Here is a 23,510-nt window from a genome sequence, read left to right as displayed (position 1 = left end):
AGGGCCTAGCCAAGATGCCAATCGTTTGCTCAGTAGCGAACTCTCTCTATTGAATTTATCACTTTAACATATTAGTGCGATAGAGAAACACGTCGCGTATCGTTCGCTACGGAGCGAACGATTGGCATCTTGGCTAGGCACGGTAGGTAGCACAAAATACCTACCTTATTACCTTGGGTGGATCAACCTTTTTTATTGTTATTCCGTCTCGTCAGTCAGGCGACCAAATTAGCATATGTAGTTTGTTGGAAGAGACTATCGCTACGTTCTACTTTTAATATGTTAAGTAAAATGTTTGTTTGTTTTATTATATGTATAATAGTAGTTTATGCAACAGTGATATAATAAGGGTTCTTAAAATTCAAGGGTCGAAGTTACAAAACGAGACGTAGTCGAGTTTTGTAAAAAAAGACCCGAGAATTTTAAGAACCAATTATGAGCTGTTGCATACATTACTTTTTCTATGACAGCTGCAGCAAAAAAAAAAAAAAAAAAAAAAAAAAAAAAAAAAAAAAAAAAAAATATTAAAACAAAAAGAGATTATTAAAAAAAAAAGTTATTATTAAAAAAAGAGTTGTTATTTAAAAAAAATTGAGTTATTATTTAAAAAAAAAGAGTTATTATTTAAAAAAAAAAAGAGTTATTATTGTAAATGAAAACATACCTCTTTCAATCAAGATGATCGGAACTTGTATCTTTAAAAAAAATAAAGCAGTTGTATTATACTCATAAGATGACTGCTAGCAGTCATCTTATGAGCCTATAGACAAAGCATTCAAATGACATTGCTTTAGATATCACTGTGAGTCATTTAATTGACACATTTGAGTGCTGGAGTAGAAAAAATACCATTTAATGAGCGTTTCAAAAGTCGCTCGACTGTAACCATGGCAACGTTACGAGTGACAAGAAAAAGATTCTATTACAATACCGAAACGAATCCCGTTGGGGCAGAAAGATTCTAAAAACAACCGTGACACACGATTAGCAATATCACGAGTCGTCATTAAAAAAGTCGTACCTATAACGCTTCAGCGAATAAAAATAGAATTCATAAATATTTCTAACTCGATTTCACGAGTCGGGCCATCATTAGGCGATCCTTTTACGGCATAATCGTTATTCGGTTACAAATCCTTAGTCATTAGTTCAGTAATCCGTTGGTTAACTGCAGAAACGATAATTTATAGCACAGCTACGCATAATGTTGCACAGAATACCCGCAGGGCCGGATTTAGGAGGTTCCTCTTGTCTATTCTCTTCTCACGACACCTTACTGCTCATGAGTTGCGTTCTCGCGCGTGAGTCCATATAATATACATCTAGCTGCTAGCAGGACGTCAAGTATTTGCTCGCGCGCAAGAACGCAAGTCATGCTAATGATATGGTCGCGATAAACTCAATAGCAGTTGAACGTGTGGGGGTGGCATTAGGGGCTCTACGGCAAATTACGTCATCTATTTTCATCCCCCCCTAAAATCATCCAAAAATCATGCTTCGAATGACCCCGTTTCCTCCTACGTCATGCTACCATCATCCGATGTCCAGACCTATAAATAGCCCCTTATATGTAAACGTCATATTTTTATAGAAATATGAAATTAACCGTGTCATATTGCCACACATTGTCATTTCAAATGCATGCAGCTTGGTTCAACTCTATGTTAAGTTTGAGCATCTCAAATACGGCCCTGAATACCTAGCTCATTTCAATAATTACTAAACGTGGTTTCTACCTCATTATCCCGGCAACTTGCAAATTGTATGGCATTCTAGTTGATCTGTACCCACTCGTTCGGTATTGATTAAATTTTATGTAAAATTGCTAAACATAAACATGTTGGTAAGTGCTATGAATTGTGTTGTGTCGGGTATTTTATATATTGATTTGCATTGTTGTTAGAAGGTTGTTCAAGGATAATTATCAATAAGTATTGAGACATTGGCTGACCAGACCAAGTAAGGAATAGAATTGGCTTTCCTTAAGCTAAACTGCGCACAAACGCTTCCTTAACACACCTTAATTTGTACACAGACTAGACGCGAAGATAGTCTGGAGGAACGATAATGATCAGTCACGTCTGAACTTGTAGAAGGGAAGAGAAGTAAAAGAAAAGCGCCTACCCGTATAGGTACAGTAAAAAGGAATATTCAGGACCCAAGACCCAGGCTTGTCGGCAAATGGCGCAGGATAGGAGTGCCTGTAAGAAAGTGGTGCTAAGCGTCTGAGGTAATCACGACCCTCAGCAATGAGGATAAGACTGGAAAGAAGAAGAAGGCTAAACTGTGGAGCCTTGAACACCGTAGAAAAGTATTAGCTTGTCTATTGGTAATCTTCAGGATGGGCATTTTGGACTGTGCGGCGTTTGACTTATTGTCCTATGTCCCCTAGATGGGGCAGAGGGCGGTCATCGGGTCGCTGCCATCTGGATCGGTCTTGAGCTTTGTGCTAGAATTCGCTCCAAGTCTTCCCAATAGCCTTTGCCTCTGCAAGAATAGTCCGGCGCCAGGTCTGCAGTGATTAGGTACATGAGCTAATCCCCCCATCTCCGTTCTGCCACCGTGATTAGACGCGCACCTTTACCTTGTTAATCTGCCACTGCTTCTGCATGGTTGCTGCTGTGTTGTGTGTAGCGTCACACTAAAAGCTTTGCTTCCAGCTTTGTTATGCGGACGGCTAAGGTAAGGTGAGGAACTTCCAGCAAATCTATTCCTAGCCCACTATCCAAGTTAAACATTATTTTCAAACAGATCGTGAATAGATATCGTTTCGGTAAGCACGCTCTATCCTAGACCGCAGCGGCACTTACCATCCGTGGGATTGTAGTCAAATGCTTTCTTTTATCCGATAAAATAAAACACTATCTGCTGGGTACTTGGGATTATTTACTTCAAAATGTTATCGCATATGGGCCACAATCGTCTGCGAAGCTCTTTCTAATGCTAAAAAATACGAAGTGTACGTTGTGTATCATTACGCGCCGGATACGTGCGCGGCGCGGCGCGGGCGCATGCGTAATTGCGCCGCCGCGTGCGCAGCTCCGCTCCTGTCGCCCGCCGAGCACTTGCTTTGGGACTACCAGTGTAGCTGGGACTTTTGTTGGGACCTCGGAATCTGTATTCTGTAGGTACCAGTACCAGATATTTTTTCACCTTTTTTTACTCTAGTTGGGAATGGGAACACTGCGTATACAAATCGTTTACATTTTCTATTTCCAAAACACAGCTCGTTTATAAAGTTTAAACAATTTACATTAGAAGTCAAACAATAACCTAAAAAAAGTGGGCAAGTGCGAGTCGGACTCGTTCATGAAGGGTTCCGTATTTAGGGGATTTATGACGTATTAAAAAAAAACTACTTACTAGATCTCGTTCAAACCAATTTTCGTTGGAAGTTTGCATGGTAATGTACATCATATATTTTTTTTAGTTTTATCATTATCTTATTTTAGAAGTTACAGGAGGGGGGGGGGGGGACACATTTTACCACATTGGAAGTGTCTCTCGCGCAAACTATTCAGTTTAGAAAAAAATTATATTAGAAACCTCAATATCATTTTTGAAGACCTATCCATAGATACCCCACACGTATGGGTATGATGATAATAGTTATTTTCGATACAAGTGCGAAAAAGAGGAAATTCGAAACGAGTGGCGATAAATTAAAACACGACCGAAGGGAGTGTTTTAAATCGACACGAGTTGCGAATTACCTATTCGCACGTGTATCGAACAACGTTTTACAGTACATATGGCACTTTAAAGTTTCGACATACGCACGAAAAGTGCTATTTTACGCACTAGTGTGTACTGTATATGTACTGTAAAAATATTTTTGAGTTTCAGTTCTAAGTATGGGGAACCCCAAAAAAAAAACTACTTACTAGATCTCGTTCAAACCAATTATCGGTGGAAGTTTGCATGGTAATGTACATCATATATATTTTTTTAGTTTTATCATTCTCTTATTTAAGAAGTTACAGGGACACACATTTCATCAAACCCATATCTATAGGTATACCCCACACGTATGAAAAATTGTTTTTTTGATTCTCTTATCTAAGTATGGGGAGCCCCCAAAATTTATTGTTTTTTTTTCTATTTTTGTGTGAAAATCTTAATGCGGTTCACATAATACATCTACTTACCAAGTTTCAACAGTATAGTTCTTATAGTTTCGGAAAAAAGTGGCTGTGACATGACGAATCCATAAGGGTTCCGTGTTTTGCCATTTGGCTACGGAACCCTAAAAACACAAATTACTCCTTACATAAATTATGCCATACCTATGTAGCTACAATGACGAAAAAATCATAGGTAATATTAATAATAAAACTAATTCCCGCCAAAAAAGTCGCCCCACGACCCCTCCGACCCAATGCAATGTGCATCACGCTCGCAATATAGTAACATTATTATCTACTCGTGAAATTTACCAGATTTTTCCCGTCCACTTTTCCTACTCAAATGGCCCAATTCGATTTGTGTCAGTGTCAAAAGTGACGTTTTTGTTTGAAGAAACGTCACATTTGACACTGACATATGTAATCCATATCGTTTCTAGACATTTTCTAGATCTATTAATGGGGTTGGTTGGCCGGTCGAAGTATTTAGCAGACGGCGCCATCATAGCTTGCCCTGTCAGTCCCTAGAATTGTGTCAAATTTTTGTTTTTTTAATGCTCTGGATGCCAGCTCTATAAGCCAAATCTCATAGAAAAAGAAAAAAAAAAAGAAAAACGGCGCCATGTTTGACAGTTGCCAACCCCATTGACGTATCTTAAAGTTCGAATCGGCCCGAAAGTCACAGTTGTGCTAGTCCATGAGTGAAACACTCGTCTACTCTCGAACAGCAACAGCAAGCCCCTAACTTATTTGGTGTGAAATGAGAACGATTTGACTCGCAGAAGATTTATGAGGGAAGATAATGACCTTCTAGGTAGCGGGCAAATTGTTTTACGATGTGTTTGAGCTGATCCGATTTGGTTTTTTTACTTGTGGGTAATTTTGATTGAAAGGGTACAGAATGCCGTGTTTTTTATTTTATTTGTGGCATGAAATTGATAAGATCGCTATGTTACTCATAAAAATAAAATTTATACTATATTTTGTGAGTTTTTCTAAGTAGCGACGATTTCCATGGATTGTGTATTTACGGTTATAGGTATAATATAGAGATTTTTCTTACCTATATTAGATTTTATGATAACTTTACAAGGGGGCAAAACAATATATCCTGAGAATCATGCACCCTGTCTGCGAGATGTATAATTAATATATTTGGCCTAGTGCTAGCGAAGATCTCCGTTTCAGCTTGGGCAAAAAAGCTTTCGTATATCCGGATGTTCTCCTCTACAGGTCGCAATTCTCAACCGATTCTAGTGAAATTTTGTGAGCAGGTATGATGATTATATATAGGTAATGTTTTTGTTGATTCCGTTTTCGGAAATATTTCAAAATGGCTGAGCCATACATTTATTCAGTTTTAAGCTATGCTCCCTAGAGTCCCGAGGTCAACAGCTCTCAGACCCATAGTTATTATTTACTCCTACCCCAAATCGACGATTTTTATTTCGGTTTTTTACAAGTGTATATCCTCGCGTACGGCTAAAGGATGACTCACGTTAGACCGGGCCGTGGCCGGGCCACAGCTTCCGGAGCTTCGTTTTCACCTGTCATCTGTCATAGAAAAGTAAGCGCCGGAAGCTCCGGCCCGGACATGGTCCGGTTAGCCCGGTTTAACCTGAGTCATCCTTAAGCGTTGAATAGCCTCTATACTCGGTATAAGTTGTTTATGTTTATACGAGCTCAAACTTCCAAGTAACTGGACTGCTGCCACTGCTGGCAATGCATTCTTTCAAACGTAATAACTGATAATGATATCTATAAAATGACAGCTCTCTCAGCTTTTTTTAACGACCTATGGAAGAATGTGGCTCGGTGTACCTAATGGGCAAAGTAGCCTAGCTATTTACTAAATATAGATTACTGGGAGATAATAAGTTAAGACATAAACCAATGATTACGTGCAACCTCGAGATACGATTGCTTGTACCGAAGATAAATAAGTAAGGATTGTAGATCAGTGTGCAAAATCATGTTGCTCATGTTGTAGATAACGAACCTTTGCGAGGCGTCAGTACCATATATTTTGAATTTTACGCATCTAAATTGTTTTTTTTTTTAATGTGAGGCCCAAGGAAGGATAGTAAACGAGCAGACGAGCGGTCTGGTGGGAAGCCGGCAGAAGCAACATCGAAGGAGCCACTTCTGCGTTGCGGACCCTTGAATACCCGGATTACCCGCTTCTTGAAGAACCCCATGTCGTAGCGCAAAGGAAATAGGTACCTCAGGTCAGGAGGTAACTCATTCCACATTCTGCAGTTTCTGGGAAGAAACGAGCGAGATACCCGCTTGTTATTGCAGACTCAAACAAATAAAATAGTTACCTAAACGTTTTTGTATAAGCTTCTACGGAGATAGACATTCCTTATTATTGACTTGTCAGCAGACAGACAGTTCGACGAATCATTCTATGTAATTGCATGCACTGCGTAGTCTATTTGTTGCTATCGGTAGATAATTTCGAGCGAAGCGTTGTGCTAGCCCGCGGCGTTGACGGGTAGGATAGTTTAGACATCAGCTGGTTATGCGAAACGATTTTACTTTAGTATTTATGTCTTCTTAAGAACTGTGGTCTGGTCGGTATACTTTGTAGTCAGCTGCAGGTACGCCCTAAAGGTACGCCGTACGCCCGTAGAAGCATGTTTGCAAATGTGCTAAGCTAATATTTAGTATTGCTGCTGACTGAACAACATCAGTATTTTTTTAAGTTGACGTTCGGATTCTAATCGCTACTGCTCTACTAATAGTCCAATACGACATTACTGCCAATTGCATTACTGCCGCAAATGTCAAAAATGATGTCTCAGCCCGGATTTTTGAGATTTGTTGCTGATATATTCTTAAAGTAGATGATATTTACTATCACTGAGTACATAAACATTCACTTCTTTGTGGTAAATAAAAACAATACGAACCTCCCGTTTTGCTAAATTATAATTGTTCACGCCACCACTGCGTGACGACAAGACCGGAGGACGATTCCGGGCTGCGGGGCGCGGGCGGCGGGCACCGGCGCCGGAGCGGCGCGGCCGCTGTCTCCCCACTCACACTCCACGAACGACCGGCATGACACCATGTCGCGTCCGCGCATCAAGCGCCTCTATTTTTACATTTTTTATTAATATACTTCATTTACTGTGTACAGGGTTGTTTTGTTTGCTGCCATCAGCCCCAATCCTGCACAAGTTGGCGACCAGCAACAGGACACGGCCAGCAAGCAATGGCCAGTGAAGTCCACAAGAAAGAATAAAGAAGCCATCCCAGTGCCTGCACTATCACGCACTCGTCGGGCGAGGCCAACATCACGGGTCCAAAGGTCACGCAGCGGATATTTCTCGAAGTCTCTCGGACAGCCATCGCTCTGGAAGACCATTCGCAAAGGAAGTAGCCCGTTCCGTATAAACCTCCGTTTTGATTCCCTTGCACCCCTTTTCGATTTGTTGTGAATAGTGTCGTGAGTTTGTGGATAGGTATAATTAGTGTTAGTGTGATCCAAATTTGCACTATCAAATCGTAAGTAAAACAAATAGTTAACTTACAGTTCAAGTGAATTTAGTTCAGTCGCCGGTAGGTACAGAGAAATCTACCTAACCGGGATTGCAAACATAAAATATAGCATAGATTCGCTAAGTAATTAGCAATAAGTATCTACCTACGTGAATACGTACAGTTGTAGAAATAAGTATTGAATCTTTATTGCCTCCGTCAGACATTTAGGGCGCAGTTTAGGCATAGATTCGTTTAGGTATTTAGTCAGTTGTAATTAATATTGCAACGTGGCAATTATCAACCCGAACAAAGGGTACAGTATTCGTAACTTGTTTACGACATATATTTCGTGTTACATTTGTGCGCCGAGCATAAAAAAGGTTACGATTAAGGATAAATATACTTAAAATTACGATAAATAGTCCCACTTAACCCTTTGATGGTCCAAACTTAGTTTTACTTAAGCGATTGTTTTCATTTACGCATTTTTGTGTTTATTTCAACGGTGCATTTCATCGCTAAATATTCGTTTATACTCATCATAGATAAACTATTTCTGTTTTTTCTTATTAACCCATTCTGCACCAAACTTACAATTTATTTGCGTATTTTGCTTTCCCTGTTATTGCATCCGCAACAATCATAGCACATCGCTTTAGCCCACGCACCGAACATTCCAGGTGGTTGTGGAGCGGCGCTCAGCTACTTCGTTGCCGCGGGCTTGTTGCTAAGCGCTCGGCGGTCAGCGCGCCGGCTACAGCGCCACGTGTCCGCGCAACAGCGCACTCGCTTATCTACTTGCTTCGCCTCGCTGGAATTTGGTTTGCTTGCACATTTTAACCCTTCTCTTCATTTATTTATTTGTGTGCATTGATTCAGTGAATATAAATAAAATGTCGGACACTGATAGCAAGGATAGCGGGGAAATGGACGAAGTGAAACTGAAAATGTTAGTTCGAAAACGCGGTACTATTAAATCGCGGATTACTAAATTTAAGGAATTTCTTACTCCGTATGAACAAATTAGTAAGGAAGAGTTGACCACTAAGAATATAAGCGATATTAATTTAAGACTAACAAAGGTCAACGAACTCTTTCAAGAATTTGAATCTGTTCAGACGAGGATAGAATCTAAAGACAGTGAAGCTAATTTAGATAAACGTTTGCAAGAAAGATTTGAAATAGAAAATCAGTTTTACTCGGTCATTTCCAGCGCTGAGGAAATGGTCTCCAGCCATGAGAAGCGAGTCGAAAGCCCCAGCAGGAGGCTTTCAACTGGAAGTAGTTCTAATCATCATTGCGCTGGTCACTCTGGCCAGCTACGTCTCCCGACGATAAAATTGCCCACTTTTGATGGGAATTATACAAAATGGCTCGAATTTCGGGATACGTTCGACTCGCTGATCAATGGAAACGAGACTATTCCCAATATTAGCAAGTTTCATTATCTCAGATCCTCCCTAGAGGGCGGTGCTGCAGTCACAATAAAATCGATTGAGTTTACGGCCGATAATTATCAAGTAGCGTGGGACCTACTTTGTAATAGATACAATAACAAGAACGTGCTGATAAATAATCATCTCAAATCATTTTTCACACTTGACTCTCTTAACAAAGAATCTCATAAGTCACTAAGATTTATTGTAGACCACGTTTCAAAAAATTTGAGAGCCTTGAATACGCTTGGGGAGCGCACAGAGATGTGGGATACTCTTATAATATACATAGTTGTTCAAAAATTAGACAGCGTGACTAGCATTAAGTGGGAAGAGTACAAAGCCACCCTTGCGGAGTCTCCACGTCTTGAAGACTTTTATCAGTTTCTAAGAAATCGTGCCGACGTATTGGAGACTGTGCAAGAAGGCAGCGCCAGGAGCGCTCAGACAAATAATAATCAAAATAAAAATGATAAATTTAATCAAACAAGATATGGAAAGTATAATAATTACAACAAAGAGCATAGTCAGGTTAAGTCCTTCTTTTCATCAGCGTCAAACAACAGATCATGTGTCATGTGTAATCAGAATCATAGATTGTTTGAATGTAAAATGTTTGCAGATATGTCACCCGAGGTGAGGGAAGTTGAGATCACCAAGCGAAAGTTGTGCCTCAACTGCCTTCGCCCCGGCCATGTAACACAGGCCTGTCGTCTTAGCTCCTGCAGGGCCTGTAATCAGAAGCATAATAGTTTATTATGTAGAAAAAATTATAATCAAAATAATAATAAAAATGAGTCTTACCATGAAAACAAGAACATCAGCTGCGACAAACCTGGTCCTAGTAGTGAAGGGCCAAATAATCATAATTCAGCTACTGCTGGCACTTCGGTAACGTCACTTTCAACATCCATTGACGATAGCGAGGTTCTTCTGGGCACCGCGATCGTTGAAGTCACTGATGATCATGGTAATACTCACCTTGCACGAGCTATGATTGACTGTGGTAGCCAAAGAGGTTTCATAACTGAAGACCTGAAAAGGAAACTAAATATTAAAAGCAACAATTCAAAAAGACAAGTAACTATGCTCAATAATATAACATCAAGTGCCTCTGATTGCTGCACAATTACAATTAAATCTAGATTTAATTCATATACTGTTGACGTAACTTGTCTAATTACTCAAGCGGTCTCTGACAATGTACCCAATGTGGATCTGAATCTAGAAGAATTGAACTTACCTAACAATATTCGCTTGGCGGATCCTCTGTTCTATAAAAGTGACAAAGTTGATATTTTAATCGGGGCCGACATAATGTGGAATATTGTTAAGGCTGGGTATCAAAAGACATTAGGCGAGAACGGACCTACGCTAGTTTACTCAAAGTTAGGTTGGTTGGTAGCGGGACCCATGTGCCCTGCCACACCTATTTTGCCGCAAGGTAAAGTATTGTGTAATTTTAGCCAAGAGATCAAGGATTCACTTTCCAAGTTCTGGGAGTTGGAAACATTTACCACACCCACTAAGTTATGTTCCACTGATGATCAAATATGTGAAGAATTGTTTGTAAAAAACACAATCCGGTTAGACTCCGGTCGATTTCAAGTTTCAATGCCATTGAAAGAGTCCCCAGAGGTCCTGGGAGACTCATTTGCTTTAGCCTTCAGATGTTTAGTTCAGCTTTCAAAGGAATGCACAGATCCTAAAATTGCAGATGTAATTAAAAATGACTTTTATTGCGATGACCTCATTACTGGCAGTGATGATTTGACTGAATTAAAACGCATACGCGATTCAGTGGTTGACAAGTTAGCCGAAGCTTGTCTCCCGCTGAGAAAATTTCGAACAAATGTACCATGTATATTTGCGAACGACCCCACTTCAACCACTTGTGATGAAAAGAATTTATCGCAAGCAAATGACCAATATTCAAATTTACAAAACCAATCATCAGTGCTTGGGTTGAATTGGTGTCCTTCACAAGATAATTTCAACTTTTTAGTTGATTTCGATAATGAGCCCGTGTCCACGAAGAGAAATATTCTGTCAGCTACTTGCAAGATATTTGATCCACTTGGCTTGCTAAGCCCTTGCACAATAGTACCTAAAATGTTGCTGCAGAAACTTTGGCTTTCTGGACTCGGGTGGGATGATCCGGTGCCTTGCGATATGAACAAAGAGTGGAATAATTTCATATCCAATATACATCAAATTGCAGACATAAGGATTCCACGCTTTGTCATGCAAGACTCACCGGCATCGATACAACTTCATTGCTTTGCGGATGCATCCCAGAATGCATTCGCAACTTGCATTTATATACGTTGTGTGGACTCGAAGGGCAATGTTTCAGTAAAGTTGCTCTGTGCTAAAGCCCGGGTCACACCGATAGTAAAAAAATCGACCATTCCGAGGCTCGAATTGGCTGCTGCTTTGCTTGGAGCTCAATTGAGCGCGAAGGTATGTCAGTCACTCACATGCAGTTTTCACAAAAAATACTTTTGGAGTGATAGTACTATTGTATTAGGTTGGGTCAAGAATGTGAATCCAAGCAATCTAAAACAGTTCGTTTACAATAGAGTGAATGAAATACACGAGCTGACTGACAAATCTTCGTGGAATCATGTACCTACGGATATGAATCCGGCAGATATTGCCTCGCGAGGCATCAGCCCGAGCCAGTTGCAAAATGCTAATATGTGGTTCGAAGGTCCTTCATTCTTGATGAAACCCGAGAATGAGTGGCCTAGCACTAAAATAAGCAGCGTCGAGCTGCCAGAATTAAAGGTTTATACTTGCTTAGTCTCAAAGCAGCCGTCATTCGACTTTGATCGGTTTTCCAAGTTCCACCGAATGATTCGCGTGGTAGGATACATTTTAAGGTTTATTTTTAACTGTAGACAAGCAATAAATGTACGTCAAAGCGGCTTTTTATCGAGTGACGAATTAAATAAGTCTACTCGAACTCTCATCAAGGTCAGCCAAAGGGATTCATTCGCAGACGACCTCCAGTGCCTCAAGCAAGGTCGGCCTGTACATCGTAAGTCCAAAATGTTAGCCTTCAATCCCTTCTTGGATGAGCATGACCTGATTAGAGTTGGAGGACGTATACAAGGATCGATTTGTGAATATTCTAAAAAGCACCCAATATTGTTGTGTTCAAAACACCCTTTTACTAAACTTTTATTTAGAAAGGAGCATGAGAGCCACATGCACTGTGGTCCTCAATTGTTATTAAATATTGTCAGAGACCAATATTGGCCTATAGGGGGAAGAAATCTTGCGCGTAGCACTTTTAGAAAATGTATAGTGTGCGTGCGTATTCAAGGCAACTCAATCCAGCCCATGATGGGTAACTTGCCTCCTCCTCGAGTTACACTAACTTACGCGTTTACAGTAACGGGTATGGATTTTGCAGGTCCCTTTTTAATTGCAAATCGTCAAGGCAGGGGCTGCAAGTTATCCAAATGTTGGTTATGTCTGTTTGTATGCCTCAGTACCAAGGCTGTTCACTTGGAAGTAGTGAGCAGTCTGAGTACTGAAGCCTTTCTCATGACTTTCCGTCGATTTATATCACGCCGCGGCAGGCCTCATGACCTTTATTGTGATAATGGCACCAACTTCGTGGGAGCCTGTAACGAGTTGGGTAAAATGTTGCGAGCAAGCCAAAAGGCCATGACTGAGGCCGCCCATGATAAGGGCATCAAATTTCACTTCAGTCCGGCGTATTCACCTCACTTTGGAGGTATCTTTGAAGCAGGGATAAAATCGGCAAAGTCACTTTTAAAACGTGTAATTGGTAATTCTAGTCTGACGTTCGAAGGGTTAACGACGCTATTCACTCAAATTGAAAGTATCCTAAATTCTCGGCCGTTGACCCCTCTGACGTCAGATCCCTCTGATCTGTCTCCTCTGACTCCAGGGCACTTCCTGATAGGGCGTCCACTCACCGCCTTACCAGAGACACCTGTTACTACCAATTGTCCGAACAGATATCAACGAATAGAACAGATGAGACAACACTTTTGGATCCGCTTCCACGATGAGTATCTGAGCGAGCTACAGCTGCGGACCAAATGGAGGGAGAAGCAGAACGAGCTGAAGGAGGGTGATCTCGTCGTAATTAAAGATGACAACGTCCCACCGATGCGGTGGCGCCTGGGACGAGTGCACCAACTGTATAAAGGCCAGGACGGCATCACCAGAGTGGCGGAGTTTAAAACTGCCAGAGGCATGGTGAAGAGGGCAGTAAACCGAGTCTGCCTCCTGCCAGTCCGAGATAGCGAAATGGATGATTCTCTTGCAAGCCAGGGCTTCCAAGGCGGGGACCCTGTTCACGCCACCACTGCGTGACGACAAGACCGGAGGACGATTCCGGGCTGCGGGGCGCGGGCGGCGGGCACCGGCGCCGGAGCGGCGCGGCCGCTGTCTCCCCACTCACACTCCACGAACGACCGGCATGACACCATGTCGCGTCCGCGCATCAAGCGCCTCTATTTTTACATTTTTTATTAATATACTTCATTTACTGTGTACAGGGTTGTTTTGTTTGCTGCCATCAGCCCCAATCCTGCACAATAATAAACTAATTGCTATAAAAAATTTGTTACACAGATCGGAAGAGAAAAACTACTGATTTCAAAGGTAGGTTCGACATTCGTGAGTTTTTATTATTTAGTCTACGTACAGAAGTGTATTTTTTTATATGACTGTGTTTGATCCAGGTTAATGATGGTGATGATCAATACGCGCGGATGGTGGTGAAAAGATCCAGAATTACTTCCTTTCCATATCTCAGCAGCTTGAAATTCACGCTGCCCTTATCACCCTTATGGATACCAGGTGGGATTGGCAGAGGGAAGTTCTTCGGCGGTATTTCCACGTTATAGTAGCGATATGTACCCTTAAAAAAATGCAAACTGTTACTTAGCACTGAAAATATTGTGTCCTTTATAGTAGATACATAAATAATTTATTAACATACAGATTTAACACGTATCCAATAAATGATTGAACTGTAAATCTTAAAAATTAAACTATTTCGCTGAGAGTTCACATCAATTGCCGCTGTTTTGTCGCCTAAATAATGTTTAAGTTTGTAAAACGTAATAACATAACATAATAATTCCACGGCCGACTTCGGCCACGGCAACTGCTGTCAACTCCGTTGCTGTCGCTGGTGTGCTCGCAAGTGGCTGATGTAGCCGATCTTGTTAGTAAAAGTTCGCGGACATTGCGGCCATTGTAAAATATATATTGTTAGTACCTATTAGTAGTATATGGGTCTTTTTATAAATGAATAGGTAATTAAATATGAATCAATTGATACTCACAGGGCTAGTTGGGCATCCAGTCAAATTGGAATGCATCTTCACAAATTCGTACATCCAGGGTTTGTTCAGAGCTTCACAGGTTATGATGCTGTAATCGATTGAGTCGCCACTTGGCAACAAATATGAGAACTTTAGCTGAAAAGAACATATTTTTTAGGCTATGCATCCATTAGGCCACGGACTGTACGCGTAACGTTCTGTCCGCAGCCTTATTAGTTCGCCCCGAATCGAGAACTCGTAGTTCGCGTTCGCTAAAAACTATATAGAGTAGATTCATAGATAGCTTTTTAATTTTCGACGCGATTGAATAAATACGTTTTTGTCAAAATTTTAAAATTTTACAAGTTTTATCGCTGACTGTACTTTTTATTTCTCTAGGCAACTAATACTGTTTCGAGTACTGTATACTGTTTTCAAGTAATACTACTATCGAGACAATTCTAACAATCCCAAACACAATTGTTGCCAAAAGTCGTGTGTATATTAGTTGCAGCGATGTGAGTGAGGTAGGGTTCGGCACCGGTGTTCCGGTGAAACAGTTCTCTCTTGTACTAACAATTTCAATTTCAATACTGTATTGATAAAATATAATTTTACATGTCACTAACCGAAACATTATTACCAAAAGTCGTGTGAAAAGTCATAGTGAGGTTGGTCAGGTAAGGATCGTTGCGCCGACGACGCGCTGTGAACACGCGCACGCCACTTATGTACGCCGGGTTAGAATATTTCACCACGGCTCCCTCTTGCATTATGCGAAGTTTCTGTTTAAAAATATTAGATAGAAATTAACCATAGCTCTTAACTTAATACTTAGGAAGATAACCTCTTGAGATGGGGCATTGGAAGACAAGGTGATACATTTAGCGAGTGTGGAGTCCCCAAAACACAAGTATTGTATAAATAATGTAAATATAATTGTAGTTGTAGTAGTACCTAGTAAATACTTCATTGCACAAAACAAGTATATAACACAGAGAGAATACAGTAAATGTATTGTGTAGTGTGTACAAAGGCGAACTTATCCCCTTATTTTACCGAAAAGTAATTAAGTTAATACAAGAGAAACTTCAAATTACTTACCCCGTCAACCCCTACAGATTGAAGAAAAATTATTGCAAAACTGATACAAACAAAAAGTTTCATGAAATAAACATGAAAAAAATCGTATGACATATTGTTACAAGTTATTTTCAGCTTGTTACACTTCATGTTGGCAATCAAATGAGAAAATTGTGATCATCGGCTATCATTTTTGATGATCACGAATAATCATTAGTGACATCTATATAGGAAAGAGCCTCGGATAAATGATAATCCCATTATTATGTGCATGCCTACCCAATTATTATGTGCATGGTTAACCTAACGATACGTAAGTTCATAATGATGTTATTTAGGGACTAAGCTATATTTTAAAACATTATATGCGTAAAGGATCATACACATACAATTTTTATTTTATGCTCAACAACACATAGTTTCACTAGACTTAGGTATATCGACCGGGATATGAACCGTAATTACCTTATTTGTATTGTTTTCGAGCTCCCGATATTTCGACGCAGTTACATAGCGGGTGGGTGTCAAAGTTGTGTAGACCTTTGGTGTAGACCGCACTCGGTCTACCCTCATTCGTGCGCGTCACATAGGTACATACCAAAGTACATAACAAAATACTGCGTAAAATTTAACAACACACGCAATAACATAAAAGCACATTAGGTACTCAGTCATTACAGCCAGATGCAAGTCTAAATAACATACCAGCAAGCATAAAATTATACTTGCGCCAGTCTATTAGGTATCGTACTCCGCAAACAATAAAATTTTGATTAACAGCTTTTAAATATTGTGAATCCTTTAGACGTCCTAATTTTCATACAAAATAAATATTGTATTCAATCAAATCATTGTAATTAACGTTACTTATTGTCACGCGTCAACTATAACAAAATACGCAATACATTGCGTCTTGTCTATCTATATATATCTAATTCTAATCTATCTATCTAATCTAATACCTTTGAACGAGCAATTCTTGTTTATTTACTATTTATTTATATGTATATTTATTTATATATATGTAAAAAAAAACGATATCGTTTACCTTTTTAAATGTGGCCACACTTTGCTTTGACTTGTCAATGTCATGTCATACGTCAAAGGTGGAAAGTGAGGTTAGAGAGATTGCAATGCCGCTTTAAATAATCGTCGTTATAATTGTTATTTGTTATTGAGAAAGGAGTGACTAAAGCAGGAATAAACTTTAAATGTCGTTTCTTTGTTTACAGGTCGGTATTTTTTGTAATAGTACATACATTGTAGGTTAACATTAAATCTTGTAGTATAAAAAATAAAACTTTGTTTACAGAGCAACACATGAAGTTATTCTTTCGTCCAATTCATATCAACAAAAGTGAAATCATCTTATAAAACGACATTTCTAGTTACGGGTTTCGAAGAAAGATGACGAAGCTTCGTTTTGAATTCACAATACTACCTGGAAGTGACGAAAAAACAAATGTCTGTTGTATAACCTCAATAACCACCGAGGACAACAAGAGTTATGCATTACCGGACGGACTACAGTCAGTTGGTCATCACAAAGAATTGATAAAAACAGCGGCATATAGTAAAGTAAAGAATAGTTTATCAAAAAGGTACCAGACAAGGAGAATCTGGATCTCGCTAACCGAGGAACTAGAGCAAATTTATATGGATGAGGACGGTAATGTGCAGTTTGCAGACAGATACCTGGAAGAATTGAATCAGGACCAATGTGCTTCTACCGCACCCACTGCTGCCGGCACAAAAGGGGCCAATACCTTAGAAAACTTATTAGCAAAGTTAATAGAAAGTACACAGGAAAGTAAACAACAGAGCTTGAAGAATATTGCGGATAAGTTTGTGATCGAGAAGTTTACTAGCAAACATTCGAATGCAGCTCAATGGATGGACATTTTTGAAAAGGAATGTGAGCGTTACCAGATATCGGATGAAAAAAAGATAGAAGTTCTTAGGCTCTTTATGGATAAAAGTTGTGCAGATTGGTACAGTTCCATGATTGTAAAACTGACTATGAATGCAGAATGGTCTGAGTGGAGGAAAAAATTTTGTGAATCATTTGTCAACAAAGGGTGGAGCCCAGTTACATATGCATTACTGTATAAATATAAGGATGGCTCACTGTTGGATTATGCTATAAAAAAGGAAAAGCTTTTACTCGATATGAGGAAGTCAATTGATTCTGGTACATTGGTGGATCTTATCGCAGTGGGTTTGCCGGAGTACATATTAAACAAAATTGATAGAGAAGCGTTGAAGGACACAGTTGAGTTGTTCAATGAAGTAAGCAAGTATGAGCATATGATTACCAAAAAAAGCTACATATTTAAGAAGAAATATGGACCCTCAAGAACAAATTTCAGGAATGAGGAACTAAAGCCATGCAAAATTTGTGAAGGGTTAAACAAAGGCACCCGCTATCACGCTGAGACTGCATGTTGGTTTCGTACAAAAGAAGATGACAAAGTGAAGAAAAACTTCATTAAACATGTTAATAATGCATTGATAGAAGCAGAGTTAAATGAATCAGTTCCAAAAAACGAATACTAACACCACTGATAAAGGTCAAATTACTAATTAATGATAAACATCTGATAAATGCAGTCTATGACCCAGGCTCAGTTGTTTCCATTATAAATTCTAAGCTCTTAAGCCTAAAAGGGAGAGGAAACGAATTAAATGAAGAAAATTTAGTAACAGTTGGTGGTGTTAAAAAAACTGACGGTTTGACCAACCTAAAAATAAAAATCTTTAACAAAGAAGAGAATGTTGATATATCCATTGTGGATGAACAATATTTCAAGCATGATTTTCTGATTGGCTTGGACCTAATAAAAATATTCCGATTAACTCAAGATGAGAATTTGGATATACATCAGGTACTGGGTACAAACATAAAAGATAATGAGAAAGTGGAAGTCTCAAATGAAGAAATAAATCATAACCAATCAAAAGTTCCTGGGAATGATGAGAACACAACAAAAGAATATTATGTCAATTTTAATGAGCATATAAAGGAGGAGGATTTTAAGATAAAAATTGATCATTTGAACAAGGAGCAACAGTCTGAAATAAATACATTGATCAATAAATATAACTCAGTGTTTGCAAGGCATAAATATGATGTTGGGACTGTCAATGGGTATGAAGCCAGAATAGACTTGTTGGTGGATAAATATTGCAGCAAGAGGCCATACAGATGTACCATGGAAGATAAAAAAGAGATAGAAGAGCAAATTGGAAAGTTACTAGATAATAAGTTAATAGAGGAATCCTATAGTCCATTTGCTGCACCGGTCACATTGGCATTTAAAAGAGAGGAGAATAAAAAATCAAGATTATGTATTGACTTTAGGGACTTAAATAAAATAGTAGTACCACAAGCTCAGCCCTTCCCACTGATCGAAGACCTTATGACGAAGACTAGGAATTGTAAATTTTTTTCGACACTTGATATCAACTCAGCGTTTTGGTCTATTCCTTTACGGATTGAGGACAGAAAGAAAACAGGATTTGTAACCCAGGATGGACACTTTCAATGGACCTGCCTGCCTTTTGGGTTGAAGACCTCGCCAGCAATCTTCCAAAGAATTTTAAGCAACATATTGAGGAAATATAAGCTTACGGACTTTGCAGTTAATTACATTGATGATATCCTTATATTTTCCAGAACGTTCACCGAACACATTGAACATTTAACAAAGTTGCTGGAAGCAATCAAGACGGAGGGCTTCAGATTAAAATTTACGAAGTGCACATTTGCATCTGACTTAGTAAAATATTTGGGTCATATAATACAAAACAATTCAGTTAAGCCATTGAAAGATAACTTGACCTCAATAAAGAATTTCCCTATTCCTAGAACGCAGAAAAATATAAGACAGTTCCTAGGGAAAATTAACTTTTACCATGAGTATATTCCGAAGAGTGCAATAATACTAGACCCATTGCATAATCTATTAAGAAAGAACCAGAAATTCATATGGACCGCTGAATGCCAAGATGCATTTGAAAAGATAAAGAATCTCTTATGTTCTCAACCAGTTTTGGAAATATTCGATGAAAATTTGCCGATACAAATTTACACAGATGCTTCATTAGAAGGCGTCGGTGCAATTTTAAAACAAATACAGCCTGATGGTAAAGAAAAACCCGTAGCCTATTTTTCAAAGAAATTAAATCAAGCTCAGAAGAAGAAAAAAGCAATATATTTAGAATGTTTAGCCATCAAGGAAGCGGTACGATATTGGCAATACTGGTTAATAGGTAAATCATTTACAGTATATTCAGACCACAAACCACTAGAAAACATGAATTTGAAATCAAGAACCGATGAGGAACTAGGTGATTTAACTTATTACCTGTCACAGTATGATTTTAAAATAAAATATTCTCCGGGGAAGGAAAACTTAGAAGCCGACTGCTTAAGCAGAAATCCTGTATTAGAACCTAATGAAAATACTGAGGAACAATTGAAGATAGTAAATTTAATAAGTCTCAACGACATTGTAAGGGATCAGAAGGAAAATCCAGAAGTACAGAATAAAAGAGGAAAATTAATTGAAAGACACAATGTATACTTAAAGAGAAGAGGAAAAATTATTTTATCAGAGGAATTTAGTGTAAAACTTATGAAATCTATACATGCTGACCTAGGTCATATTGGAATAGGACAAATGCAGAAGACGATTGGCCCGTTTTATGCAGCTAAAAACTTGATACAAAACATAAAATCAGTGTGCACCGACTGTGAAGTTTGCATTAAAAATAAGTCGAGAGGACACAATAAATATGGATTTATGTCACAGCTGGGCCCAGCTACCAAACCATTCGAAATCATGTCTATAGACACTATTGGAGGTTTTGGTGGTTCAAGATCTTCAAAGAAATATCTGCACCTGTTAGTCGACCACTTCTCTAGATACGCATTCATTTCTACTTCAAAAACCCAAAATGCCAATGACTTCATAAAGCTAATTAAAACTATATCAGATACAGAGGATATTGGTATGATTCTTACAGACCAGTATCCAGGAATCAATTCGAAGGAGTTTAAAGATTTTTTGAGAAGCAACAATATACCTTTGATATTTACAGCAGTAGACTCACCTTTCTCAAATGGATTGAACGAGAGACTGAATCAGACTTTGGTGAATAAAATAAGGTGCAGAATGAATGAGAAAGGCAACAAAAGAGCTTGGACAACAGTAGCTCACGAATGTGTAAAGAACTATAATCAGACCAACCATTCAGTGACCCGTTTCTCTCCTAGTTATCTTCTAAACGGTACAGATGTCACATTATTACCAAAGGAACTAAAGGAGGAAAAATCGCTTAGTGACTGGATCAAGGACAGGGAAACAGCATTAGAAAACACAAGAAGATCACATAACTACAATAAGAAGTTATTTGACAAAGATAGAAAACTCTTTGAATTGAGTGCAGGTGACATGGTGTATGTTGAAAATGGAAATAAACTGAACAGGAGGAAATTGGATGAACTCAGAATTGGACCATATGTGATCATTGAAAAAATCTCAAATTCAATATTTAAGGTAGATACAGGACACAGAAAAACAGAATCCAACTTCTTTCATATTACAAAATTAATTCCATGTCATAGGATACAAGAAGAAGAGGAGTAGTTTAGTAGCGAAAATTTTATATAAAAAAATTTCTCCTTCTAGGGGGGGAGATGTAAAAAAATAAACGATATCGTTTACCTTTTTAAATGTGGCCACACTTTGCTTTGACTTGTCAATGTCATGTCATACGTCAAAGGTGGAAAGTGAGGTTAGAGAGATTGCAATGCCGCTTTAAATAATCGTCGTTATAATTGTTATTTGTTATTGAGAAAGGAGTGACTAAAGCAGGAATAAACTTTAAATGTCGTTTCTTTGTTTACAGGTCGGTATTTTTTGTAATAGTACATACATTGTAGGTTAACATTAAATCTTGTAGTACAAAAAATAAAACTTTGTTTACAGAGCAACACATGAAGTTATTCTTTCGTCCAATTCATATCAACAAAAGTGAAATCATCTTATATATATTATTTCGGGGATCTTGGAAACGGCTCTAACGATTTCGATGAGATTTGCTATATGGGGGTTTTCGGGGGCGATAAATCGATCTAGCTTGGTCTTATCTCTGGGAAAACGCGCATTTTTGAGTTTTTATATGTTTTCCGAGCAATGCTCGGTCTATCAGATTTATTCGTCTTTATCTGTCATTTTGACTTATGTAATTATAAGTAAGGGATAAAACATAATTTAAGGCTCGTAAAGTTTTATGAATAACTGGGTAAGTGTGCAATGAAAGCAATAATAAGGCATGTTAGAGATTATAATTAGGTAGAGTTTGTGCGGAAAGAGAATAGTCGTGGAATGTATGTGGCCCAATACATTCCACGACTCTTCTCTTTCCGGACAGACTCTATATAATATTATATGTTTATTTTTATATATTTTTAAGCCTAAAGACTTCACTATAAAATGTCAAACGGACAACGTCAGTGCTATTGGTAGAACTACATTTTAACATCAAGCGCGTAATTACGTAAGGTGGCAACCCCCTATTAAATTGTAAGGCTGGCAACAAATCGATAAGGCTCATGCATAAAGATGCGCGCGCGCCGTTTCTTTGTGCAGGCGCGCTGCGTGCGCCCGCGGTGGTAAACGTTTGGAAACCATCTTGATGCGCGCCCTGTCACGCTTTAAGGTTCCGTAGAACGAAATTAAAAATTACAAAATTTGTGGGTTTAGAAGACAATATTTTAACCCCAGATAGGTTAAAGGCATTCCAAAATTTAAGAAATGTGGAAGTATTTTAGTGCGCACGAGTAGATATAATGTATGTACTCTATGTTAGTTGTATAATATCATTGTTTAGAAGGAAAAGGTATGAAAATCATGGAAAATCGGAGGATGTGCATATTAGAGGTGCTGTTGGGCACTATTTAATTTATTGTATTAATTATGTAATGTAATTAGTGCAATGTATGGATCTTGTTATCCGATATAAATATGTATATTAAATAATTAAATAAATATTTAATTTTAAGGATGGAAGGAAGTTAAAATTTGCACGTATATAAGTCTGCTATGGCTCTGAATTGATATATATCAGATGTACTTGGTCAAGCAGATCTTGTCAGTAGAAAAAGGCGGCAAATTTGAAAAATGTAGGCGCGAAGAGATATCGTCCCATAGAAAATTTGAATTTCGCGGCTTTTTTTTGACAAGATTTGCTTGACCAGCTATATCTCATATTTACCTTCCATGTTCAACTTGGGTGTATAAATTCAAAAGTCAGGTATTTTTCTGAGAAGATCAATCTAATCAATATTCGATCTTACGACCAACGGGCTCAGCACGGTTCCATTTTTATCGACTATCACTAAGCCCGTCACTTTCGCACTTACATACTTGTTAGAACGTGACAGGCATGGTGATAAATGATAAAAATGCGACCGTGCTACTAGGGCAAATTCTATTAAAATACTATAGTTAATCAAAGAATCCCCTTCAAATGTAAATCCATCTCACGCTTGTCCAGTTTTTTTAGGGTGTCATTATCAAATAATTAAAGCGGAAACAGAATGTATGTAAAAGATAACATTTCTCGTAATCTCTCGCTTTCCGTAACATGACCGTCCGAAAGTTAATTTAGCGAATTAACTAAGCAAGATTCGAATGAAATGATAACGCATCTTGACGTTTTTAAAGACACCGCGAGTTTTTGAACGACAAACTGCAGGTGCTCGAACTACGAACGCACTTTACTTGTCAGTTCACTTGAAACTGAACTTTATCTTGATCTTTACAAGTTAGGGTTTTGATTGGCAAATGTTTTATACATGCTGATTATTTCCGATGGGCATTATCAACTGCTGTGCGCGTTTGCAAGACTACCGAAGCTCGACACGGGAGGAATAACAACATTCTGTATACTTTATATAATCCATCCATCTTGTCTAATGTTAAAAGAAGTGGAATGAATTAGTAATACAGTCTATGATAAAAACGTAAAGTATTATTTAATTTAAAGACAAACGA

At 38.6% G+C, this 23,510-nt stretch overlaps 1 protein-coding gene across 1 annotated transcript; it reads left to right on the top strand.

The window, feature by feature from the left end:
* Positions 1 to 16,545: 16,545 nt before the first annotated feature.
* Positions 16,546 to 19,807, top strand: LOC134651961 (uncharacterized). Its single transcript, XM_063507103.1, has 2 exons — positions 16,546 to 16,679; positions 16,760 to 19,807. The coding sequence occupies exon 2, from the start codon at positions 16,855 to 16,857 to the stop codon at positions 18,001 to 18,003; it is 1,149 nt and encodes a 382-aa protein (XP_063363173.1). The 5' UTR covers positions 16,546 to 16,679; positions 16,760 to 16,854; the 3' UTR covers positions 18,004 to 19,807.
* The last annotated feature ends 3,703 nt before the right edge of the window (positions 19,808 to 23,510 follow it).

Source organism: Cydia amplana, chromosome 11, assembly GCF_948474715.1.
Source record: "Cydia amplana chromosome 11, ilCydAmpl1.1, whole genome shotgun sequence".
NCBI lineage: Eukaryota > Metazoa > Arthropoda > Insecta > Lepidoptera > Tortricidae > Cydia > Cydia amplana.
The sequence above is the reverse complement of the archived record's forward strand: the minus strand, read 5'-3'. Positions and strand labels throughout refer to the sequence as shown.